The following is a 27,935-nucleotide window of genomic DNA, read 5'->3' as shown; positions in this document are numbered from 1 at the left end:
ATGATTTATAATAGCCACACCCATGCATGATTACTGCCTGACCCGTAGAATCATAATTTAAATAAAACCAGGATAACAATATAAAACATACTAAATATCTCAAAAAGCAAAACATTGTGACTCAAGCTAAAGAAATTCAAGCAGCTTTATGACCTGGACAACTTTCTCTGATTGGAACCGTGAATTCTGCTCTGTCAGAAAATCCTGCCAGAGAATACAAGGCAAGGCAAGGCAAGGCAAGGCAAATTTATTTATATAGCACAATTCAGTACAAAGACAATGCAAAGTGCTTTACATGATTAAAATATAGCAAAATAAAACAGAATAACAGAACAATGCATTGTCATCAGTTAGTTACCTCAGGTAATGATCTTTAGCACGTCAACAATTCCTCGTCGGAATGGCTAAAACAAATGAAGGTTTTGGAGTGGCCTAGTCAAAATCTGGACTTAAATCTGATCGAGATGTTGCTGCGTGATCTTAAACAGGCTGTTCAAATTTCTACAAAGAACAGTGGGACAGCATTTCTGTATAAAGAACCCTAATTGCTGCATGATGATAGTTGTTGCCCCCAAGGGTGGTATGGCAAATTGCTAAGTATTTGGGGGTCTATTGTTTTCTGGAATAGGCCCATGTCAGTTTGGATAGCTTACTTTCTTTAATAGATGAAATCATAATGCGAAAACAGCATTTTGGATTTACTCAGGTTTATTTGTCTAATATGAACATTTGTTTGATGATCTAAAATATTTGAGGGGAACAAAAAGTCAAACTTATGAACCTAAAACCTATGAACTCTAAAAGAGGACAAACTTTTTTCCAAACACAGTAAGCCTATTAGGCTTATTACTCGAGGATATTTTCTCCTCGACTGCTCGGTGCATATGCAGTATGTACTGAATGTTTCTAAAGGAATGTACAGCAGTTAATGTTGTTCGTCTCTCTGTCTGTGTGTGTGTGTGTGTGTGTTTGGGTGACTGTATGTATTCTTATGGCCTGCTGCTGAACAAACTCATTAAGGAGCAAACTCTGCTTCAAACCAACCAGAAAATTACCTCCCGAGTCTAACAGGACGACCCAAGGACAGACAAGCAGCTTCTCTGTCACATCCAGTCAGGGAACAAAGCCTAATGAAGGCTTAGTTGGTTTATCGAACACCTAGCATGTGCCGTTTTAAACACTCCACTGAATGTAACACTAAGTGTCGCTGTTTGAGGGCATGTAGGGTCTTCCGACATAGAGCCCGACATTTCAAATAGAATCAACCTGACCGACAAACAGGGACTGTTTCTTTTGTTTTACATTGTTCATCACTCAGGTGTTTTATTTGGCTTCAGACATCTACCTCGTGTTCAGGCATGCAGCACTGTAAGTCAACACAGATATAACACCTGATCTAAAATTATAACCCTGCTCTGAAATTGTTGACTTTAAGTGAATGTTTAGAATAAATATCTGGTGAATGGCTTTATCAGTCAATAGCTCAACTCCAGCTAATCCTGTGGTATTTCACACCCAGTAGCTTCCAATTAAGTAATGTTATCCAGGGAGATGCTGCTGACAGTATCAATAACATCTATATGACCTTCTGTTCCTCTTTCTCTTCCTCTTCTGTCTTATCTTCTCCTCTTTTCTTTTCTCTTCCTGAACTCATGCGCTCATTCCTTCCAGCTCTCAGCCACACTGATGTCATTTTTAATTGTTTGTCACTGCATTTCTTCTTTGACGTCAATTGGGTTTCTGTTTATTTTTTTTCCCTTTGTTTTTCTTTTGTTGTTTGGGGGGTGGGGGGGGTCCTGTGAGAGACGCAGGCTAAGTGTCACCTAAATGGTTTAATTAGAAAGGTAATTGCGAGTGCATTGTATCATGGTATCATTTTTTGCAAATGTCTCAGCTAAATTTACAGGTCCCACCAATAGCGTGTGTCATTATGTTCTTTTTCTATTCTTTCCTTTTACAGCCAAAACTTGTGGCAGCAATCTTCAGGGACCATCAGGAACCTTTACATCTCCCAACTTCCCGATTCAATATGAGAGCAATGCGCAGTGTGTGTGGATAATCACAGCATCAAATCCAAATAAGGTAAAATAAAATCATTATTTGCTTTGCTTTAATATATCCAGCATAATTTAGCTCAACTATTGAATCATTTGTTTCCATGGAAGACTGGTCTTCATCTAATCTTTAAAAGGGACTTTCTGAGGGTCCTTCAAAGTTTGCCTTTGGACTTGGGCTTGCCCTTTTCATTTGTTTCCATCGTTAGATGTTTTTTGTTTGCTAAACCATTCAACTCTGACTTCTAAACCAGACACAATAATACAAACCAGTAAAATAGAATTGGTTCTCCTTATTAAACACAGAAGGGAGGAAAAATCAGAAAGATAAGAATCACACAGTAGAGTAAGGAAAATGATTGAGATGAAAATGGTTGCAAAAAGGACTTAGGAGGATGAGGTAGATGAAAAATGACCAGAGGATGGGTGGGATGAAAATTGTCAAAATGAGGACCATGGGGAAGAGTGGAATTCAAAGAGCTCAAAGAGATTGATATGAGGGAGCTGACGCAGGATGAAGGAAAATGGGAATGGGTGGGATTGAAAAGATTGGTAAAAAAGGGGTTAGGATAGATGGCTGAAGACAGGAGATTAGTAATGTTCAGAAGAAGATGAATAGATGAGGAAAAGAGAGTAAGGGGCCAGCAGTGCAAGACATAATGTTATTTATGGGAGAGTTAGCTGTAAGTAGGTTGCCATGTTTTTATAGGTGTGGTAGATGCGAGGCCCAGCTCCTGAAGTTAACACTTACATCTTAAATGTCTCATGACTCAGACGTTTGCCAGTTCTGCTCATTTTTAAAGCAAACCAATACGTGATCTGTTATTTGAGCAATATTTATTTGAGTGCATATCTGGAACGTTTTTGAAGTTGGCACTACAATCATTTATGCAAGCTGTGGGTTAAAGATAAAATCAGTCACCAAAATGAGGCCTTGGTGCCTCCTGGATAAGAAAGGTGGGAGTGATGCTAGTGGAATATTAAACTAGCATGAGGACCAATGACTGATCGAGACTGGAACATGCATACAATTCTGTGACAGGTGGGTTCAGTGTTAAGCATGGTACTTGAAGCTAAGTGGGCTATGCAGCAAAGCTCAAGTTGTCTTTAAAAACTAGCTAAAAGTGGTGTGCATAAAATTAAATTTAAGAGCTTTTACAAAGTTAAGTTTTCAGTATTTTTTCAAGAGCTATTTAGGGCTATTGAGCAGAAAAATGTAAGAAACATATCGGTTTCTAACTCAGCGAGATCAGTTAATCCCCACAAAGGAGCAGGGATGGGTTGGAAGCTCGATAGCTATCTGCTATTGGTCCTTTTCTCTCTCAGGAGATATCTGATTGGTATTCTGAGGCACATCCTTGTTCGACTCTGGCTCTCTTTAGTGACTGCACTGTCGTCAAGGGCAACACCTGCATCAGCATGATGGAGCTGTACTTACACATCCGCACAAACACTCCAAAAACAATGCTGTATATGTGCGAGCATAACCAGAACTGCTTTCTTCCACCCTCACAACAACAAAAAAACAAGCATTCACATTTTGGGGACTTTGCTTTTGACCAAAAAGCTCCTCTTCTCTTCTCCTTCCTTCCCTCCCAAACTCCCACACACAGCGCTCTCTGTCACTGCCCAAGGCCTCTGGTTTATGGCCTACAGCAATACATTCTCTCTTGAAGGCTACAGTGTGTATGTGACTGCTGAAGGCTACGTTACTAATGCCCTCTGCACCCTTTGTGCTGTGTATGCAAGTGTGCGCGCGCGTGTGTGTGTGTGTGCGCTGACTGTACATATATGCTTAAATGAAGGTATGTATTTTAAATGGTAATGGACACGATGACCTGAAATGAAGACCAGTTAATCTTCAGCTGCATCAGCATATTATATCCTCCTTTACCTGCACAACCTTATCAAACACTGTTATGTGACATACTACATCATCCCCATGTCATCCACACCACTAAGTCCAACGCGTGGCTTTTATCACACGTCATGCACGCAGCTTGACATGTGCCGTGCTGAACTCTACATAGGGTAAAGCTCGTCTTCGATGGCATTTCTTTAAAGCATAAGGTTTGAGGGGTCTATACATCTGAACAGCGTGATATTTGAAGGCAGCCATTTACAACCCAATACCCACAGAGCATATAGTGGATTATATCTGAAACACAAACTACGCACAACTGATAAAAAGCTTTCGCTAATTAGATGGGGAAAAAAAATCACACCAATCATGGAGTAAACCAAAGTGTTTGGTATTAGGTTCTTTTAGAGAGCAGGAATGCTTTTAGTCGTTTTCTTTCTTTGTTTTTCTATACTCGTTTTTGTATCACACCACCAAAGTAACTAGGACCACTGTAATTATTTATTTTTACAAACCTCTTTTGCCAGTGAGATCACATCTGTATGTATATATATATATATATATATATATATATATATATATATATATATATACTACATCAAACTTTTTTGTATTCCAAGAGGCCCCATGGATACAACAAAAGGTATTCAAGTGTTTTGCATGTTATGTCCTCTTTAAATCGGGTATAGGGTTTTGACTAATATGATTCTGTAGATCCCAGTACAGCCCATATTTGTGGTTTATTTTGACATTTATTTAAAACCTCTTCATTTTAGAGTGCCTATGATGTCATGTTCACTACCAAGGTTCCCAAAACCTTTGTAAGAATAACAGGCTCACAGTAAGTAAGTAAACATTATTTATATAGCACCTTTCGCAAGTTACAAACCACAAAGTGCTTCACAATAAAAGCAACCATAAAACGACACAAAATAAAAAGATAAAACAGCAGAAAACTAGTTAAAAACCAGATAAAAGTCAGTTGGAACAAGTGGGTCTTCAACTGCTTCTTGAAAGAATGAATAGAGTCAAGACAGTGTAAAGATAACGGCGACGCATTCCACAGTCTGGGGGCCACAGTTTTAAAAGACTGATCCCCTCTGGTCCTATAATTAGCATGTGGAACCATTAACAGCCTTTGGCTGGAGGATCTCAAGCTACGAGAAAGGGAACATGGTTGTAAAAGATTGGTAATATAAGCTGGAGCTTGGCCACTTAGGGCTCTAAAAGTAATGAACAATTTTTTAAAATGAGCTCTAAAATGTACCGGTAGCCAATGTAAAGAGAAAAAAAACTGGAGGAAATGTGCCGTCTTTTTCTTGTGTTGGTTAAAAGTCATGCAGCAGCATTCTGAACTAACTGCAGATGGCCAAGATCTTTCTTATTCAAACATATAAAAAGGATGTTACAAAAGTCAAGACGAGATGAAATAAAAGCATGAATAATCATCTCTAAATGATGATGGATAACGAAAATACTTGGACTTGAGACTTGGCTTGGATTTAGGTTGAGTGACCTTTGTTTGCACTTTCCCCTTTAGACTTGACCTATACCTGCTCCTGTAAGAACTGAGAGCTGACATGGACTAAAACACCTCACTGACTTGGACTTGCCCATTATGAATTGGGACTTAGATGGGCACCGTTTATGGTTTGAGGTTTGACTTGGAGAGACATGTGAAACTGATTTACACTTGCCTCTCTGAGGGAGTGGTGGGCTAGTGGTTAAAGCAGTGCACTTGCGCCCTGAGAAGGTTGCAAGTACCACTTGCCACTGCCACTGTGGGTCCCTGAGCAAGACGCTTAGCCCCGGATTGCTCCCCGGGCGCTGTGATAGCTGCCCACTGCTACCTAAGGGGTGGGTTGAATGCAGAAGACAGATTTTGTTGGAATGTGCAATTATAGAAACGAGTCTCAATCTGGCACTTAAACAAAGGAAAAATACTACAGACTTAACTTGGACTTTACCATAAACAATAAGACTTGAAGTGGACTTGCTTCTTTTACACCTAAAAGCATCATCATATGGCAGATTAAAAAATACCTGTGAACAACTTGGATTTAGACTGTAAAAGTCATTACTACTATATTTTCCTAAAAACATACTTAATCTTGCCCTTACTTTTGTCCAGTGACATAAGAAAAGTGTCCATTCAGGTAACAAAAGCAGTGTTGATCATTCAAACTATTTATTTGTAGTGTTTAAAAATACAAATCTCCTGACTGTCATTTGTAGCAATAAAAAATAATACTTATGCCTTTTCCTACATTTGGGACTGAGATGGTTTTAGTGTTTATACTGTAACAACACGTTAGCTCACATCTTAAGATTCAGTCACGGCTTGTATTGCGGCACAACAGGAAGTTGGAGACAGAGGCGTGCATCTCCTGGTGTAAAAAGTAATTTAGTTTTTAAAAGCGAGGCTTATGTTGGGCAGGTGGCAGGGACAAACACACAGTGGGGAAACTGGCAGTTAAACAACAGGTAAATGGCAAAAGAACCCCTGCCAAAACAGAATGGAAGCGGGGACTATCTGGCATACCTGCATTAAAAAGCTGTTCTCAATTAGAACAATAATGAAAGAACGAGGAGCAGCTTAGCAGACTGGAGGGGGGTCACTTCATGCTTTGGAGAAGTGAAAGCCAACCAGGTAAAAGTCTGAGACTGTTGAGGGGAGGGGGGAGTTTTGGGCAAGTGGCATAGCAGACTCAAACCACGGGAAAACTCTCAATTGATCCCGCCTTTGAAAGTAACTGCACTTTTATTTTTTTCTAAATGGCAAGAGTGCATCCCTTCCCATTTCGTCTCACTCTCACTCTCCTTTTTTCTATTTTATTTTACTGTCTAATGCTCCTTTTCTCTCGTTTTCAACATGCATAACACTCCTCTTTCTTCACTCCCAGAGGCTCTGTCCTTAGAATTACCCAGATTCTTCATTAAAGAGCTCAGGCTGAAACCATTAAATTACTATGGAGAAAGACGGAATGCAGAGAGGAAGGAGGGCGCGAGTAGAGGGTGAAATCTGTTTTTCACTGTTTTACTCGTATCTCTCTGTCCACCGCACCCCTTTACACGTGTCTCAGAGTGTCCTCATACCCTGAAGATAAAAAAGAGGCAAGGTGTTGTAGCACACCATTTCTGCTTCTATATGTCTTTGCGAGCCTTATTTCTTCTTTTCCTCTCTTCCTCCGTCGATCTATCCCTCGGCTCCTTCCTTCTCAGGTTAAGTGTTAATGGAGTTCTATAGCTCTCTGATGTTATTGCTTCATTTAGTTTTGGCAGAATGAGCCTTTAGAGCCAATTCATTCTCTCCTGTTCTCGTTTAACCTTGGGGATAGTAGGACAGGGTGGCCGTTACTCCAATTCTCTTCTCCTTTCTGTTCTTCTGTGCTCTTTTTCTTTTGTTTCTTTCTGTTCTTGTTACTTCTCATAATCTCCAGTGCTATTACATTCCATTAGTTTCCACCTTGGTTTCGTTTCTAATTTTTCCTTAGAAGTTTTCTTCTCCTCTGCCATCAATGGGAGAACTTTTAGCCACTCAGTTATTTATGATGTATAGGAAGTTTAGGGTGTTAGCAAAAGGCCGTACTTGGATGAAGCATTTTGCATTGCTGTATTAACTGGCCAGTTCAGAATTATTCTGATGTTTGCAGTTGTGGTTTTTGATAAAGGCTATATGACCAGCTGCCTTGGGCTTCCTTTTATAACGGAGCGGCACCATTGCTACAAAAGGAAAAAGGAGAAGAGGCATTTCTTTCAGTTGGACCCCAGCCAAGATTTTTATTGCTTACTTGCAAATCCAGTCAATGAGGATATGACACCCCCGTGTTGTGCACAGTGCAAACTCTGAAAGGAAATATGGCCGTGCACCAAGGGTGGTTGATTCAGTTGATGATGCTCAAGTTTGGCACTAAAAATATGAAGCTATTTCACAGTTTTGTGAAAAAAAAAAAAAAAATATGAAGACATCCCCAGTTCAAAAACCACAAGATACTAGACTTATTAAAGTAATTTACAATTTTGATTAGTAAAATGTTTCCTTTAGCAGTTTCCAGAAATTATTTTGCTAAATTGGTACAGCTCCAGATTTCGCTAATATTGGAGGAGGAGCTTCATTAGAGGTTCAAAATGTCCATATAGGTGTATATACATTATTCAGCTGTTTCCCACCAATCCCTTGAGAAATCTACAATAAATGCTCTGAAAAAAACAATATTAAAACCAAAGAAATTCAGCATGTGTGACCTCTGATCAACATGTCTCTGAAAATACATTGGCAGGAAGACATTGCCTTGTCTTTATTATTTTAAGCTGAGCATTTTAGGCAGAAATCAAATCCCACTCATTTTAAACCCACATATAATTTAGCAGTCCTGAATGTAAGTTTCTTTTTTCAACCCATTCCTTTCATTGTCTGAATGCTCGACATTAGATCCATGGCTCAACCCTGTTGTGTTAAATAAACCCAGGATTGCATTGCTTATTTGACCAGGAAAGGCAACAAAACATATTCCATAGTAGGCTTTATAAAGTATATCTGTATTGATATTATACATAATTCTTCAGAATACACCAAACTTTGCAATGGTACATTTTACCTTTAATGATATCTAAGTTAGAAATGTAATATTATTTTTTACTTTATTTAAAATGTTCAAATGCTGACAATGATAGAAAATGGTATATATCACTGGAATACACCCAATTTCACATTTTATTGGATATTGTGACGATAAAAAAATTTCTGTAGACGAACTAATGAGATTGGTGAATTTATTTGGTTTTACGGTCTTATTGCTGCATTCTTGATTTGAAAAGTGAACCTAAAATACATTAGTTTGAACAATCCTTGTTCTTAAAGGAGCTATAAGTAATACTGGCACCTTGTGGCTCAAATTGGTACAACAGCTAGCCAATTACAACATTCTAATATGCTGTTTTTAAACTGTGTGAAACCCTTCTGAATTTTTACTTATACAGGATAGGTATATGATGTTGTATTTCTGCTAAGATAAAATACCAAATGCTGCACTTAGTTTTGGGTCACCTGAGAACTCCCATAAGATTGGCTCAGGAACCAGTAAACACGGGCTACGCTCTGAACCAAAATAGTTTTGTACCGTACCTCTAGGTTTGAAGGGAGAAAAACTTAACTAAGACATTGTTGATGGAGAGGACTGATTGTTTATAGGCAATGTTACTTTCATCCCTGGTGACAAATGAGAATGATTTAGAGAATGATTTGATTCTTACTTATAGCTCCTTTAAATACCTGTAAATTTGTTAGAAATCACTCTTGTGTGACAAACGCAAATATTATACTTGTGTTTTTCCTTACTATTGAAAACAAAATTTTGCGTGCAGTTGAATCACATTTTGTGAACCATTAGGTCCTGTCAGATATATTTAATATTTGCATAAATAGAAAATACACAGCGCTGCAAATTGCTGTAACTGGTAGCCCTGTTGCCTTGCAGCAAGGATGTTGAGATACATTAAAAATAAGACATAGTATTTTTTCCTCACAATCTAATTCTAAATCAGAATAAACATTTGAGTATTACCAAAAAAGTTCTGGTTTCTTAAATCCAGAACAATGTGAGATAATTGTCTTAACTTGATTCAGAAGTGTGAATGCATTTCCTTGGAATTGAATCAAAGTTGCTATTTTTAAAATGGATAATTATCCACTATTGTAAGCTTTAGCTGGCATCTCCACCTACAGTTTTCTTCCTCATATTTTGGCAGATTTATATGTTAATTTTTGTTATGTTGCACAGGAAAGGAGTAAGTTTGAGGTGTTGCCTTAAAATGCATCTATGCCTGCGTTGAACTCAAAGTTTGGAAAGAAAAGCACTATCTGGGCTTTCACAATTTGTTTCAAGGTAGAGTATTCTTAGTGCATGTAAACGTTTGACTACAAACAAATTAATTTGAAAAATCTAAAAAAAAAAAATCTCTGATTGCTCTGACATTTAGAAAATAGTGATGCTTTTGATAATCCCAAGTGACCTAAACGAGGAAAAGCCTGATTTAACATCAGTGGGGGAACGCCAGTTGTAATACAGCATTTAAAGTATTCAAATATCTGATGTCCAGTATATATCACTTCAGAAGATGTGATCTCCTGGAAGGATTACCAACTCTTTAAATTATTTTTATTTATTTATTTATTTATTTTTTTTTTTTGGGGGGGGGGGGTCCTACTGTAAGCATTTTCATGTTAGGGAATCATGCTTTGGGTGGTGGATTGATACATTTACTGTTTGTCAACTGCATCCTACAACACCATAGTTGCATAGCAACTGTGCCCAGTGCTCGGTCCCTTTTACTTCTGTGTCCTGCTCAGAGTTGCTCTCTGGAACAAAAGAACCTGGTAGATTCAGTTGAGTAAAATAGAAGCAGCAGATGAAGCATGAAGTGGCAGTGGGTTTTAGCCATCAGTCTTCATCGCCTAAAGCCCAACTCTCCTCATAATGACACGTCTCGGCCAAAACACGATCAGTGGGAACAGGGACTTTGCTGTAAAGCTGTCACAGATGAGCAGTTGTTCGACCATGCCTGTCGATGTCCACTTTACATCCCTGGCTCTTTGACTCAGCAGGCATTTTAGATATTCCTGTGGTAACTGTAATATTCAAGGAATCCTTCCATTTCATACAGATATGGGTAGGGAGGATCCTTGCTCCTCTTATTGTTTGCACGGCAGCCAAAGGAAAAGCTTTATCATGCAAAAATCCAATTCTGTCACCTCATTGGCTAGGACCAATGCATGGATAGTAAGATAGTATAAAGCGGCCAATTAGAAAGAGAGACACAGAAAGAGCATTAGCATGGTAGAATAATACAGAAAAAAAATAAAAAATGTTCCCTATAGTTTGGCAACAATGTGCCTCAAAGTTGACTTCAAATCAGCAGTTTCAGAAGCACAAATGTTTAGACACACAGAGATTCAGTGTGATGTAGTTTAATGCTGTGTAAAAAGTGTCAGTCAAGCATAATTGCGCCAATGTAGAGGATGCAAACCAAAAGAAAACTTCTCAGATTCTACTTTGTATTCATTTAGTGTATGTGGACAAAATGGGCCGTCATGTACAGCGCCTTGAAAATGTATTCATGACCCTTGAAGTTTTTCACATTGTCATGTTTTGTAGGTTGGGAGTTGGTCCAGAATACAAACTGGAATTAGGAATGAGCACAGTAACGATTTCATTAATAAAACAGAAAACTCACAGGTTTTGAGAAAGCAGAGAAGCTGAGGGAGGAAGACTAATTAACACAATGAGAGCTGAACTAAGACACAGAGGCTACTAGACAATGGGAAATGACCAACACTGATACAATAAACTAACATGCACAAAAAACAGCACAAAACTAAGACCCACCCGCCTGAGCACATTTCACCGGTTCTGAGTTCACTTCACTGGCCTAAAACCCGTTTTAGGATCCATTTTAAAATACTTTTATTTGTTTTCAAGTCTTTAAATGGCCTCGCCCGCTCTACTCAGAGCTTTTACAGCCCTACGTATCACCCCGTTCACTTAGGTCAGCTGACCTACAGTATTGCTCATGTCTGTACAGAGAACCAAGTGTAAGCTCAGTGGGGGCCGGGCCTTATGTAGTCAGTCCTAAACTCTGGAATATTCTGCTGTTGTTCATCAGGCAGGGATCATCCCTGGCTGGATTTTTGTACTTAGTGGAGTGGAGAAACAAAACACAACAGAATGAGCTAATTTGGTAAATGGCTTGTACTAGTATAGTGCTTTAACTAGTAAGACGATCCCAAAGTGCTTTAAACTACAGTCATTCACCCATTCACACACACATACTCACCCTGACAATGGTGAGTTATGTTAGTAGCCACAGCTGCCCTGGGGCAGACTGACAGAAGCAAGGCTGCCACACATCGCCACCACGGGACCCCTGCCCACTGCCAGCAGGCAAATCGAGTGAAGTGTCTTGTCCAAGGACACAACGACTAAGACGGTCAGAGCAGGGAATCAATTCGGCAACCCACCAATTGCAGGACCAACTCCCTAACAACTCCCTAACTCGGAAATACCTTACTAACAGTAGTGAAAACCGATTAGATTAACTTATTATAGAACTATAGAACATAAAAAACAACATGAAATAATGAAAACATCTAGACAAATGAAAACCAAAACCCAAACTCCCAAGATTTGTAACACACAAATCTTTACGCTATGTGTGTTACAATCCCTGATGTATTTTATATGAGAGACCACCGCAAAATAGTACATATGTGTGACATCTAAGAGGAATTTTACAAGGTAAGTATAAGTATCTTCACTTGCATTGAGCCCATATTGCTCTGATATTCCTAAAATATCTAGAGTGGTTAATAACCGTCAGATGTCTCCTAATTGGTAAATGTGGTCTATGTAATTTAGTTGATGTTTAAAACAGCTGTTCTGTGAATGGCTCATTATTAAAGAAATGTAGTGTACAAACAGCATCATGAAGACCAAAACAAAGAGACAAATTAAGAATAACTTGTGTAAATGTTCAAAGCAGGGTTAGGTTATATCACAACTTTTGAGTTTCTAAAAGAGTGCTGCTGAATTTATCATCTGAAATGGAAAGAATATAACACAACTGCAAACATGCCAAGACATGACCAGCCACCTAACCGTGCAGTCAGATCAAAGAGAGCAGTAATCAAAGAAACCACACATGGTAACTCTGGAAAAGCTGCAGAGATCAGCATCTCTGGTTGGAGAATATGTTCATGGACTATGGTAAGAAGGTATATTATGCCCCAATTTTATCTTTACCACAAGCCATGTATAGCCTAAAGCACCTATGTGGAAGAAGGGGCTCTGGTCCCTAAATGTAAAACACCATGGTTGTGGCACACTATTGGGACACTTTTTTTTTCTTCATCTGGGACGAGGAAATTGCTCAGAGAGACAGGAATAGGGACGGGGGCACATGCAGGCCAATCCTCGAAGAAAAATTGTTTGAGGTGGGGATTTACAAGGACCCTAAACAAATAGTCAGAGCTTTCACAGAATGTTTTAGGAATAACCATATTCATGCATTTAAATGGCCCAGTCAAAGTTCAGATCAAACTCCCATTTAGAGTCTAGAGCAAGACTTAAAAATTGAAGTTCTCCTTTCAGTAAGACAGAGTTTATGTTTTTGTTGAAAAAAGAATGGGCAACATAACATAACATAAGCTTTATTGATCTCACATTGGAGAAAAATAGAATGAGGTGCCACAACTTAAGATTAAATATAGTAGCCATATTTTATGGCAAACAAAAGTTATTGTACTAGGGATTTACCCGGTGGCTGAATACAAATGGACACCTTTAAATTTGTTTTTATTATTATTATTTTTATTTTTTTTTTGGGGGGGGGGGGGGACTGTTGAAATCACAATAATAGATTATTACTATTTTGATAAAGATACCTCCACTTTACAATTGCAATTAATCATTTTAATAGAGCAAGATCTGAGTAAAATTCATTAGTGCTTGTGGTTGCAATGTGAATCAATGTGGAAATGTTCAAGGTATAAAAACATTTGACAGGTAATGTGTTGTATGTTCATTATGCCGATTTGTTCGAAAACATGAAATCTGTTTCGCTATAATTTCACAGCTCTTAATTAATTTCTCTCTATGCTTTTGATAATACAGTCACAAACTGTGTAATTTGGGGGGACTTCACATTAAGGGTTAGACAACAATGTAAAACCAACCCCCTGCGGTTGCCTTTTACGGAGCTCTTGCTGATTTAATAAAGGTTTGACGTGCCTAATGGATCTTAGAAGACTTATGTTGGGTTGACTGTGTGAGTAATTTATGGGAAAGTTGTTTAAGTAGAATTAATGAGAAAGGATTGGGAAATAAAAAGTCTTTCCTTTTTTTTAAAACTTTGTGTGGAGCAATACTAAAACTACATTTGCAGATTTGCTGGCATGCCTGAGCTACATAATTAATTAAATGCATACATTCATATTAATTGGGGTTTTTAATAGTTTATTTGAACTGTTCTTTATCTGATTTACACAGAATGACACAAAAAGTTTAGAATTTGGTTTATTACTTAAAAAAAGCTATTAACTTTATTAGGATTGTTGTTCTGACTTACAACAAAATTGCGTACAAACATCAATAATCTGACCTAATTTGTCTCATGCAGATGAAAGGAAATTTGTCAGGATGTTACAGAAACTGTAACAGTGAAGGCTGATTACATCATGATGATATGATTTTTACAAAACTGCTATTTGGCCTCAGTGACAAAAATAATGTTTGGAAGATTCAATATAGTAAATGATAAATGGCTTGTACTTGTATGGAACTTTAACTAGTCCCAGGACCCCCAAAGCGCTCTACACTGGTCAGTCATTCATCCATTCACATACACATTCACACCCCAAAGGTGGTGAGCTATGCTAGTAACTCCTAACTCCTGCGCTACAGTGGTAGCATCATGCTGAGGGTCTATAATGGTGACAATGGTGCTGTGCACAGATGGAATAAAAATGAGGAGCTACCTCTAAAATATTCATCCTTGATTGTATATTGGTCACAGTGGGGTGTTTCAGGAGAACATATAATAAATGATAACAAATACTACCCTTAAGTCTTAGGGAAGTCCCCAAACTCAACTCTCTTAAATAACCTTTACTCTGTTAAAATCAGAAATCCAGGTATTTTAAATGAGTTGCATCAAGTCTGACAAGTCACGTCTGCCAAAATTACACCAGAAGCTTATTGATGACAAAAAAAGACTGTCATGGAGATGCAGCTTGTTAAGGTAGATTTGTCCAAATATTATTGAAGGTGTATGCATATATTTTAGCTTGCATGACTTGAGTCTAGGTGTTATAGACAAAATGCTTAATACATTTAAATCTGTACATCTTTTTAAATCACTGAATTTGAAAAAAGCAATTTAAGTGCATAATTACAAGTAAAATTTTAATTTCTGCCCATGAAGAGTTGATGCAAACTTCAGACTAAGACTTGTAACAATTCAATAGATTTCGACAGAATAACTTCCTGTTCAAGATGCATTTTTTTCACAAATCAATCAACTGTGACCCTTATATTTGAAACTGAAGGGTCAGCTATAAGTTGCCTGCCCCCTATGGTCTTTTACCTTGCCTGCAACATGAATTCTCACAGTGTACTGCTCTGGCTTCAACCGTTTGTGTTCGAACCAAAAACGTTTCGAGCCAATCACAATGCAGTACTGTGGTTTAAGGCGGGACATACTGGCGCAACACAAGCAATAGCTGCTGAACCCACAGCCAAACCAACATAAACAGGGCAGCGCAGGAGGATGCAGGCGTAGCTGCTGCTATCTCATCTGTTTTCTATGAATCCATGATTTAATTGTTGAAACAAGAATAGCAAGAAGTGCCTTGACTAGCGTTCATTCCTGTGGTTTCTCTCATGACATCTGCCGCTTACGTTTTAATTTGATATCATGATTGGCTAAAACCAACCTTTGGTGGGCAAGCACTAGGAGAGTTCTGCTGAATGTCACTCCTTTCCCCAAACGGTTTATTGGGAGCAATTCAAGATTGATAATGTGCAGAACAGAGAGGGCTACACATTATCAATCTGTCTGGCCAGGTTGTGTTGTCTTTCAATGGCCGTGTACCAGTATCTTGTATGGCTTGTTACGGTATCCCTTGTTCTTACAGTGGGTTCAAACCATTCAGTTTTATTTTCAGTTCAGTTTGTCTATAAAGCGGCAATTCACAACACGTTATCTCAAAGCCATTTACAAAGTCAGTTCAATCGATTGATTCAGACAGATTAATCACAAGGTTTTCTATCTAAGGAAACCAAGCAGATTGCATCACGCAATTGACTGTAACATTGACTAAGTGATATCTATATACACTTAGATGTTTCAAAATTTCATGATTGTTGATACATTGTTAAAGTGCAGCCTTGGCACCACAGCTTTCTTACTTTATTTCAAGATGTGAGTGGACTACTGTGTGGAGTTGGAGCTGCTCAAGCAGTATGTGAAGAAATATTGACATAGATGTGGGAAAAGTCTACAGGGTCTTATTTAATTCTCTAGCACATATAATAACATTAATAACATTAAATAAAGATCAGGCAATACATTTTGACAAGCCCTGAAGCCTTTTTAGTGAGAACTTCTGCTGTGGTGCATTCCGGTAGTTCACCAGAACCACACATAAATACAAGCTTCATTGCAAATGGAGTTTTAAGCGAGCATTGGTCAATTAAAAGCAGTAGCTTGTTCATGTGTGCATTAATTGATGTAACAGGAATTAACAAGCAAATGCAGAAATAACAAGAGAAAAAACAGGTATGTCTCATATAATCACAATGAATGTGCCTCCAAAGGACACTTTTGGCTAACCTTTCAAAAATATGTCAGTTACTGATATATTTGCTGTTATTTTTTAGATATGTCCACTGGGAGAGTGGTTAGAGTGATATTTTTATTGTTTTTCTTTGCCACTGAACCACCTACAGGTACAGTAATTACATAAAAATATTTGCTAAAGGCTAATTTATTTATGTAAATCTGTTAAAGTGAAAATCATAACGGATATAGATTCATTACACACACGGTGACATGCTACAAACATTTAGGTCTATTAATATATATATATATATATATTTTGAGAAGGTTTGAACATGACACAAGACCGTGTTTTTAATACGGAAAGGTCATGTTTTTGTTATGTAGTATACACTCAAGACTAAGACTGCTGACCTGACAGCTTATCAGGCAGTCACTGACACAAGGACGGCAGTCATAAAAGATGCTGACTCGTAACATAATGCTGTCTCCAGTTTATTGGTAAAGCGAGTGGAAGGAAAAACTTTGATGGGTTTAATTTTTGGAATGTAATTAATTAAATAATCAAACTTTATGATATTTGATTTATTAAAGCAAACATGTATGCATCTGCTAATGGATCATCATGTATGATACCCTCTAGTAGAGGAAATCAAGTCAATTCAATTTAAAGCCTTTACTGCTATTGTACTTGTGTACAGTGGAAATTAATGCATACCCTGCAGCTCACGCAAAAAATAAAAATAAAAACACAATAAAAATAAAAACAAGAAAGTAACATCTGGGGTGTAGCACAGTGCAGTGTGCCATCTTAGGTATGTCTTATTGCAAGTATGCTATTGTTAGTTTATAAGTTTGATAGGCTGATTGGTTTCTGAGCAGATAAATGCTTTTTAATAATCTGGAGGTTTCAATATCACCTTCCTGATGGCAGCAACTCAAACAGATCATGTACTGAGAAGGAACAGTTCTCTGATTGTTTGTTGCTTTGCACAGGCATGGGATGTAATAAAGGTCGGACTGTGCGGACAGTGGAGTACTTATAATGTCCTGAGCTGACTTCCATACTCTCTCCAGAGCCTTCCTCTCAGATGAGGTGCAACTTGTAAACCACACTAAGATATCATGAGCGATGATGCTTTCAATGGAACATTTATAAAAAAAAAAAAAAAAACAGCGGAAGCCTCTGGGACATATTAATGTTCCTTAATGAGCTCAGAATGTACTTTCACTGATGCGCTTTGTTCACAAGAGCAGTGATGTTAACAGACCACCCTGAAGTCCTGAGAGATGATTGTCCCAAGTTTGAAAGTTCTGACCCTCTCCACCACACCCTGTTTAATCTTCTTCCTGAAGACGACCACACATTCCTTTGTTTTGGTGGAGTTGAGTATCAGGTTGTTGACCAGTGACTAGTTTTTGATATCTCTGTAAGCAAACTGCTCTTGATTGTTAATTAAATCTATCACTGCAATGTCATCTGCAAAATTGCACGGTGCAAAGGGCTGTGTTGACGGCATCATCACCAGTCGAATTATTGGCTCTATAGACAAACCGATGCTCGTCTAAACTAGGGGGAAGTAGGGATTTTAGATGTTGTAACACCAGCCTTTCAATGCACTCCATGATGGTGGAAATCAGAGCTACAGGTCAATAATCATTAAGAATTCTAACAAATAACACCCTAGGGACAGGTACAGTAATGGATGTTTTGAAGCATTTGAGAACAGTACAAGTCGACTGGCAAAGATTGAAAATTGAAGTAAAAACTTCCAGCCACGTTTGGCACAATCCTTCAGTACTCACCCTGGAATGCCGTTGGGACCAGCTACCTTCCTTGGTTTCTGGGACCTGTAAGTTTCTGAGAGAATGTTTTTCCCTAAGGTTTTTGTAGGATGGGATCTGTGCATTTACCTTGATTCTTATGTGGGTCGCTCTTGCTGACAACATAAATGCATTACTCTTAAGAGGAAAATGTCACTCTTATCCTTCCTCATTTTCAGTTCCTTCCCATCTGTTTAAAAGATGGCCTGTTTATGCTTGGTTTGGCTAAATCTGCTCTAGTGTCCTAATGTAGATCTATTGTTAGATGAAGTATTGATCTGATGAGATCAAATAAAGAACTGGGAGAGGAAATAAAATGTAAAAAAAAAAAAAATCAGGCTACACATCCAAAATCACTAAGCATTGTAGTAGCACATAAATGGAAGGATGTAACTAATGTTTCTTTTTGCATAGTTTTTCTACTTCAGTCTTTTTAAATTCAACAGTTTCAAGAATGCAATGCTCCTACATGAACAGAGAAAGACTGAAACAATATATCAGGGAGACAGTTAGGATACAGAATAAAAATAGAGAAATAAAAAGACACTGAGATTCCTGTGAAAAAATAAACTCAGTGCTAAGTATTAGAATTTCAGAATTAAAGGGAGCCTGTATGATGTTTTTGGACATGTCTGAAGTCCACCCTCAGAATATTGAATCAGGAAATCTGAAAAATATCATAAGGAGAGCAAACGGAAGGAGGAGGTAAAAAGCGTTTTTAATCTTCCCCTGAGGCCCGGGTCAAAATTCAAGTTTGAAATATTCTCAACCTCCACTCTCCGAGCATCAAAGATGTTCTCATTATTTCTCCACATTGCTCGTTTCCTCTGTCCTCCATATTTCCATCTGCTTCCATCTTCTTCCGTCTCCTCCGTCAAACCTCTCACCATTCTCTCTTCTCCACTGCCAAATGCGTTTCTCTCTGGTCTTAGATGAAACTGAAAGTGTGGCTTAATAATTCCTGATCAGAGTTTTGAGCTGTGTGCTATTTCTCTCAGCTTTGAGTGCTGAGTATAGGTGCCTCTCCTCAATCTTCATCTTTAAAATCATACCATGCGGTGGGATGCATCAAGAAATTCAAATTACTCATCTTTAGACATGCATAATTTGAGAGAGATGTCTTTGATATGACAGTATGAAAATATATCTTACTGCAAAACAAAAAAATATATATTGGTCAAGATGGATGCCACAATTCCTTCTGGGATAATTAGGGAAAGGATATGACTATAATTGTTCCTGGTAATCAGCAAGATGAGTTATGAAGTTTTCTTGTTAATTTTTTTTTTTTTTTTTGCTTTCATTTCAAAATTGTAGGAAGCTCCATAAATTGACCCCCTGTGGTGGTGTAGCAGGCTAAGTCCACATCATTGAGACCGGGGCAATCCTGTCGCATAAGAAAGGCCAACCAGCATAAAAACTATGACTAGTCTGTATTTAAGTTGTAATGACTTGATGTGACGACCCCTGAAAAAGGGAGCTGCCAAAAGGACGCACAAGTAGGGCTGCAAACGTCAAGCGACTTTTCACTCCAAAAACAGAAGTGACTAACCTGACGCCGCCAGATAGATTTGCTTCGCATATCCATCTGGAAACCTTCTGTTGAAGTAATTTTGGGAAGGGGCGAAAATACTGGTTAGCTGATTGGCCTATGTTGGTGATAGACGGGCCAAATAAACCAATCAGATCAACAAAGCATATGACGTACTCGTCAACATGCTTCGTCGTCGCTCTGTTACGAGCGACGACGAAAACACAACCACAAGCCAAGCTACTCTTGCTGCTGCAGGTAAAGGCTCGTTAGCTCAGCAAAGAAATACTCTGTAATTCCGATAAAACTTGCTCGATAGCCACGCTAACGCTAGTTTCATCGGCTGAAGCCGCCATGTTCTTTAGACTGAACTGTCGATCTTCTCGTTGCGTCACACCTCAACCCGCCTCAAAGCCAACGCTGATTGGACGTTCGTTTGGTGAACGGCTCCAAATTTTCTTTAACGGAGAGTAGCCAGACTGATCTGCGAGTGAAACCTTGAAAGCTCGCGAGATCTGGATGGTCTCACGAGGCTAAGAAGTGACCTCACCTCTTCCCCTCTTGGCTAAATACAGTTAGGCTTTTTAAAGAGAAAACTTTCAACCCAAAAAGTCAGAAAACTGTGCACCTTTCTTTTGTTACGACAACAGTATGAGTTCCTTTTTTCGGATCTACAATAATTTGTTCTGTTCTACTTTGCCTCGTTGAAATATTACATGTTGAATTTATTGCTGAACAGGTAAAAAGATGAGAATTTACTGTTACATTTGTTTGCCTTTTTTAATTGGAATAAAAATGATAGGTGTTTTCAACTTGATAATTTTGAATGGCAATGCAACAAGTTTGGACACCAATGGTCTGCACTGTATGAATGGAAGCCTCTGAGCTATTGTCAAACATCTGATTCAGGAAGAGCAGTGTGGCTGTCATCCTGACAATAGAATATTTGACTGGATATTTATTTATTTATTCCAAACTCTGGCTGGATCATCAGGTGAAAATCTCTGTTTCAGCTTCTTGCCATAGTTTCTTTAGCTGTCTTGATCTCCTTGGTGAGCTTTCTTGTGAAAAACCACATTTAAATAATAAGGGAACAGCTATGAATACTTGGGGTATAATATTTGCAACTATCTGTCCATAAATGTTCTTCTGACCACAGGTTTTAACAGTCAACACTTTTACTGTCAAATTGTCTACGATAGCACAAGGGTGTGGTTAGGGATGTCTGCTGCAACTCAGACCCTCAAGGTCAAGAGGTCCCTTATTCTGGTACAGAAACAATGTTTCCTCTGCAGACTTGAATGACAGGAACCAGATGTAAGATGCCTGTCTTACCTCTTTAGTAGTTCTGTTTATGCAGAACTACTAAGCCGTGCTGTCTGTGAGAATATTTAAATCTTCCTACAACAGCTTGTCCCCGGCCTGCTTTTCGAGAGCTTTGGTCCCCGCTGCTGTAATCCTCTTCATTGTTTTTAAGCAGCTTCCTCTGTTATGAGATGAAGCATGGTTTATTGTTGTTATATGTGTGAAAGTTCTTGGTCTGCAGAGACATGTCCTCACAAAAACTGATGTCTGATGTCACCGTGTCAGTTATAGCATTCAGGTCTCTGGATGAAGTGTCAAACATATTCCAATCCGCACATTCAGTGCAGGCTTGTAACATCTGCGTTGACTCATCAGTCCACTTCTAAAGACCTTACCACAGGTATAGAGGTTTTTAGGTTTTGTAAGTTAGGATGAGAGGAAGCAGAAAGTGTTAAGAAAGTCTCAAAGCAGTCCTGCTTACAGCGTGGTATGCACATGGGTGTGGTAGTTGGAGGAAAACTGGACCTGACCCGGGTAAGGAGAGGGGCCCATGGAAATCCTGTTTTTATGTGATGTTTTTATTTCTAATTAATTGGGCCCTCAAATTAACTGGTGTCATAATTTATTTCAAATATATTGATAACATCAACTGAGAGAAATAACTTTATGCCACAGTCCACCCAACATACTGGACATTCTGGGAGGCTCCTCTGGGAAGCGCAAAATGTTTTAGTCCGTCCGGCAACAACCAGCGAAAAGTGACAAGGGGGCTAGATATCATGATGCCCAAAAAGTATGAATCAGAGCATCAAAAGAAAAAAATAGAGGAAAGATAAAGAAAGAAGGCAGAAAGAGGAGAGGAAACTGTTGACTGCTTTCTTACCCGAGTGAACCGAGTTTGCTTGTTATGCAAAGGCCAAATAAAGTTAACCCAGTGCACTCCAGACAGCTGCTGCTGCTGTCTGTATGCTCATGTGAAGTCTTTAGCTAGTTGCCAAGCAGGCTATAGAGACAATTATGAGCCAGCTAACGTTAGTTGTCAACATTAACCAGTTTCAGAAACAAACAGTGATTCTGGTGGCCACTCCTATTGGCTCTTCTGAAGCTGAGCAAAGACGTTGTTCAAGAATTCAAGGTTGAGGGGCCCAGAATTTGGTGCTACGCCCCTATGTATATATGTTTTAAAGCTATGTAAACCCTGATGGGGCATTTTGCATGCTTTTCTTTGGAAGTCCAGTGGGGAGTTTTGCGCTGTTAAAAGAACAATGATAAGAGTCTTGTTTTGTTTTGTATGTGTATGTTTCATCATTAATCAATCTGATCAAGATGCCCCTGATCATTTCTCTTTGAAGTTTTCTTTCTAAATATCCCTGGTAGTTGTATCCCCTTGAATCAGCTAAAGAAGGCTGATGTGAAGAAGAATGGCTAAGTTACCCTCCAGGAACCCTTACCCCTTCCACCTGACTTTGGATAGGCTGAAGATAATGGCGGAATGAACATTAAACACATAACCTTTCCACCATCATATTTGTAAAAGATTCCTTAATTTTGACATGAAGGGAAGAGAGTTGTTGAAAAGAAGCCACCTTTTATTTAACGGGATATTTCCTATTAATCTGAGGGAAATCTTATTCCCAAAGTTCTGAAGCTTTTGGGTGTGAGCCTTGCTTTTCTGAACATTTTCTGTTGTTGAACTTTATTTGGTTCAGTCCAACAGCATTATCTCTTAAATCTGTTTGCTGCAGTGCTTCTTCCCTTGTCTTCTGAATTGTAGCCACACAGTGGACTCAAGTAAAGCCCTGAAGCCCTGAAAACTGTTTTATAATGTAATTTTTCAGATTAGCAAAAATGATTCAAGGAATAATGTTGTAGGTTTCTTCTTTCTGTTTCTGAGTACAGAACTGAGAACACAAACCCCAAAACCTCTTGTCTAAACTATTGGTTCTGATTTGGTACTACAGCAATTTAAAGTTTGCATGTCGTTTTTTAAATCACAATTTTTTTGTTTCAAGTTGAATAGTTTTGGATCTCTTTCTTGGTTAAAACGCATAAAAGTATCCCTTTTAGATTTGAGTGTGTAGCTTTTTGTTTATGGAGCTGCTGAAACTCAATTACTCATCTAGCAAATAGATGGCTATATGTTTGATTGCAGCTTTCCCAACAACATACTTCAAAGTTTATTTGTGATAGAAACATAATAATAAATAGGTTTGCAGATGGTTGTGTTGGTGGAGGCATGTGTGAAAATGGGTGAATGTGGATTGTGTGAAAGAGCATTAAATGGTCAACAACACAAGAAAATCCCTATAAAGGAGTATTCTTTTAACATTTGCTTTAAAGGAAAAAAACTCAATCTATTTATTTTTTGTCTGATTATATATCCTTAGGTGATTCAGATCAACTTTGAAGAGTTTGACCTGGAGATAGCCTATGACACACTGACTATAGGAGACGGAGGAGAGGTGGGAGATCCTACAACCATACTTCAGGTGTAAGTATTATTTAATCTTCTTAAGATGGTTGTTTGTACCTTTTGTGTATTTTTGTAACCCAAACTTAATTATTGTGCAGAGTACTGTGCAAGAATATTATAAAGTTTAATACTATCAACACATAGTAATGCAACAGCGTTGGTCTTTTCTTTGAGCAATGCCACTGTGTGACATGGTGACTGCTGCTGTTTATTTCTTTACATTGAAAATTCATTTTAAGTCTCTTGAACTTTGTACTTCTTCTCACTTTAACATGCCAAAAAAACAATTGGAGAATATGCTAATCCCACATATACTTATTTATTTGATTATTTGAATGAGATTAATTTTCATTCCAGATCTTGATTTTAGTTTTAATTAATGTTAATCACTGGCCTTAATGAATGCTGTTAATCTGTTTTGGCACAATTGAGCTCATACAACAGCAGGATAAATCATGTGTAGTATTTTTAAAGAAGCTTTTTCATGACTTTAAATCCTTTAAAATGCATAAAAGGTGCGTCACTTCTGAATGTTTTCAGTAACTTAGATGAAGTTTTGAAATTTTCTCTCCACTTTATCTGTAAACGGCATTCCAAGTTTAAGAAGAAAATACTGGAAAGTGTTGTCCAAAAGCAGCCATCTGCATAGCACTGAGCTCCAGTTTAGTCCAAGAAATTATTATTCATACCCTGAGCCTCACTTGAGAAACTGATTATAACAATGACTGCAGTGATGAAAATTGTACTTTTTTTCTAATGGTAATTATGATGACAGTGATTTAATAGTGATGCATTTTGTGCTCCAGCTTATCAGGCAGCTTTGTGCCTGACCTGATTGTCAGCATGACCCACCAGATGTGGCTCCACCTCCAGTCCGATGAGAGTGTTGGATCTATAGGATTTAAGATCAACTACAAAGGTAAGGAGCTAGTATTTGTTTGTGTGCGGTTTTATTATTAGGGTCAAAAAAAGGGGGTTGGGCAAGAAATGCATGTTTTTACAGTACAGAAAATGGTTCAAAAATTGTAAATTAGTGTTTTTGTGTGGGAGTGGTGACCTAGTGGTTAGAGCAGCACGCTTGCACTCTGAGAAGGTTGCAAGGGGATGGGTTGAGATTCAGAAGTCAGGGCAATTGTAGAGCGACCTTCACTAAAAGACTTGGAGCTCATGACCAAAGATAAATCATTAAATATCAATGGAAACATGCAAAACCCACTCTACAGATTTGTCCTTGATTATTGAAAAGGCTATTAATAATTTTCAACAAGTCATTTTTAATAAAATGTAAATGAAAACAGATTTTTTTTTTTATTTTAAACACCTTTTAAGTTTTTATTTATTTATTATCTTTTGAGATGCTTGTCTCTTTTCCTGTCTGAAACAAACTTCTTGGGTGAATGGGATACGTTTTAAATCTAAATCTGCAAGTGTATAATTCATTTTGAGCTTACCTGCAAGTATAACTGTGATTCTGTTATTTCTGTCTATCTGGGATCAATGTGGGATTTCCTTTCCTGGCAAACCTCTTGTGTTCAGGTTAACAAAAAATGTGTTTTGTATTTTGATTCCAAGATAAATTGCTTCTTGGTGAAATCTCATTGAATAGGAGCCACAACCTCTTTTGATTAGACAGTAGTAGAATGTTTTTAGTCTGTTGGATGATGTAGAATTTTTTTTAAATAAAGACCGCAGTAGCAATAGCTGGGCTTTGATCAACTGGAACAAAATATTTATACTTGATGTCAACCTGTCTCTTGACATCCTTAAAATATGACCCATTCCTGAATCCCCTCTTTGATGGATGGACTGTTCATTTGATCACACTCTATGAAACATGAAGAGCTTTGCTGTACAAATTACCTTTGTGTGCCTCATTTAAGTGTCATCATCTGTGGATTTATGTCATAATGAGGTCAAGGTGCTGAGTCATGTAATGTAGTCACTTCCAGACGTGTAAAAACAATAGCACCATTGCATTGGCACAGAGAGCTCTTGACATTCAGCGTGATTTAAAATGAAATAAAAAAAATTTTTACTGAAATAACGGTTACAGTGATGCTATTTGGTCCCATTAAGTAGAAGTACATTGATTGATAAATGTAAGAATAGCCATGATAAGTAGAATATTAGAGTGTCAATTTGTTCCAGAGCCCCACAGTATTTGCACCTCTTTGCTGTTTATTGGTTTTGTTTATAACGTGGCTCACATAACTTTTTCACATACCTTAAAAGTTTTAACTTAATCCATTTGCAACCACAGACAGCATTTTAGTATTTTATCTCATACAATATGAGAGTTCATTAAGGGGTTCAATACTTTATTTATCTTTGCTGGTTACTTTTTAAAGGGTTTTAGAAAGGTGCGTTTTGCACACTGGGTAAAGTTTAGGCTACACAATTGGAATACTAATTGCAATTTCTTAACCATACCTCCATTATTTGACTGTTGATGGAATTCCCTCACACTCATGCTGTCTGTGCATGAAAAGGAAGCCAGAAAACACCAATTTTTCAGCGTGATGTCTGTATTAAAATTCAATATTTTTCAGAAAAGAAGAAAACCCTGAAATATCTAACAAAAAAAGTTAGCATGCATATTCATCTGCCAGCATTCCCTCGTATCATTTGCATGTTGTGCCGGGCAGCATAAACAGTGATGTGAAATACTCTTAATTAATATTGCATGCTTCGGCATAGGCATTCATTTTATTTTTTTTCTGAAACTGTACACTACCATGAAAAACTTTAAATGTGGGAAATAAGAGCCTCTTCAGAAGAGGTAGTTTAAAGAGATAATAGTACATGTCGTAATATGAAGAAAATGAAAAAACAAAACATTAAATAATAGCTCATTTTTAGGCTGCCTGCAGTACGTCTTGCACATGTATCTAGAGAACTGTTAGGCGAAAGGGATTGCATGTTTTTGCAAAATGTTTGTAAAAGAGTCTGTCAGTCTTTAAATGGGAAGGATGTTGGATCAATGGCTTTGGGAATGTCTGGTCTTGATTCCTATAGGAAACATGGGGACACAACTTTAATTTTACTTCTTATTGTTGTTTGGTTCCTTGTATACTATGTACCTCACAAGAATATACCCCATAACTCTTTGTTAAATCATCAGTTTCAGAATCACAGCGCAATAAAATAAAAAATGACATTGGTCTAAGGATGTATTTAATAATTACCCAGGTGAATAATTGTGAATTTCTCCCCCACACTGAAATACTGGAAAAAAGTTATATGAGCAGTCAGTGCAAGATAAATGTGTTTGTCTCACAGTGGCTGGCTTCATCACCCACAAGATTTACTATGAAGGTGGGTGGTTTTGTGAGATGTATGTGTTTTTTTTTTTTTTGACAAATATGAGAGGGAACAAAGAGGACAGACAGGCTGGGTAGATGTGTATGTGATTGTGCTGTTAAAGCTACATCCTTGGACCTTGGTTATGAAATATAAACATTATCAACAGCCTTGCTGCCAAATCAGCTGCGCACCGTGCAGTGTTTGTGCGTTTCTGTATGAGCGCATGTGTGTTGGACAGCTCTTCCATCTGTGAGCCAACGAAGCTCTACCAACAAGTCACTCACCTCTTTCCCTCCTAACATTCGCCCTGCAGTCCCTTCGCTCTCTGTCTCTGCAAGTCTCATTTTTCCTCATTAGACATCTGTCTATCCACCGTCCTCTCAATGCCTTCCTGTCTGTCAGGTTCCCTCTAATGGAGTGTTTTTTTTTTTTTGGGTCCACACTTTCTCCCCCTTTTCTAGCTCTCACATTTTCTGTATCAGAAATTCCTTATCCTTAGTGTTGTTTGTCAAATGACCTCCAGAGCATTTTATTTATTTATTTTTATTTTATGCTCTTTTGAACTTGCTCACGCTTTGTCTGTGTCTGTGTTTCTGGCTTTCTCTCAATCTCTGTGTTGGTCTGTTTTTCTTGTCACCATTCATTTATTATTAAAGGCAAGGCCAGCCAGGAGCCCTTTGACTCAACTCTTGTTGCAGGGGGTACAAATCTTACACAATCCACACACAAGCACACAGCTGTTTTAACTGTGTAACAATGTTATTACTTTCAATTATTATATCAACTTCCTGGAGACCTGCTTTGCCACCTCTTTCTTCTTCTTTAACCCCAACTGTTATTCACTTTAACCTCAATTTGTATTATTTAGATAACGGGATTTTTTTAGTACCTTTTTACCCAAAGAAACGGGAGGCAAGTTCGTATAAAGGGATTGTCTTGTGATTGTCTCTACCGTTTACTATTTCTGCAGAGACTTAATGTTTGGACATAACAATATTCATGGCCGTAGGTGAACAAAATTGATGACAATGGCTTCTGGTCAGATTTTTCCAGCATTTCTTATCCATGATCGGCATCTTTATTCCAACCTACTTTAATTTATTATATTATAAGGTACGTTTTTATTAAATTATGGAAAAATTACCCATACATAAATAGCTATGTCAAATATGCTACGACTTCAGAATCAGCTGGATTTGTCGATGGTTATGTTCACATATAAGGAACCGACTTTAGTTGCAGCGCTCAATG

General features: G+C 38.0%; 1 protein-coding gene across 1 annotated transcript in view; it reads left to right on the top strand.

The window, feature by feature from the left end:
* LOC118558589 (CUB and sushi domain-containing protein 3-like) overlaps positions 1-24,300 on the top strand; it is a gene marked incomplete at its 3' end in the record, with an annotated part of 433,060 nt that extends 408,760 nt beyond the window's left edge. Inside the window, exons 10-12 of the mRNA XM_036129041.1 lie at positions 1,961-2,082; positions 23,296-23,399; positions 24,188-24,300. Of these exons, the coding sequence (XP_035984934.1) occupies positions 1,961-2,082; positions 23,296-23,399; positions 24,188-24,300 (339 nt within the window). The remainder of the gene's footprint in view (positions 1-1,960; positions 2,083-23,295; positions 23,400-24,187) is intronic.
* Positions 24,301-27,935: the final 3,635 nt, after the last annotated feature.

Source organism: Fundulus heteroclitus, unplaced genomic scaffold, assembly GCF_011125445.2.
Source record: "Fundulus heteroclitus isolate FHET01 unplaced genomic scaffold, MU-UCD_Fhet_4.1 scaffold_131, whole genome shotgun sequence".
Taxonomy (NCBI): domain Eukaryota; kingdom Metazoa; phylum Chordata; class Actinopteri; order Cyprinodontiformes; family Fundulidae; genus Fundulus; species Fundulus heteroclitus.
The sequence above is the reverse complement of the archived record's forward strand: the minus strand, read 5'-3'. Positions and strand labels throughout refer to the sequence as shown.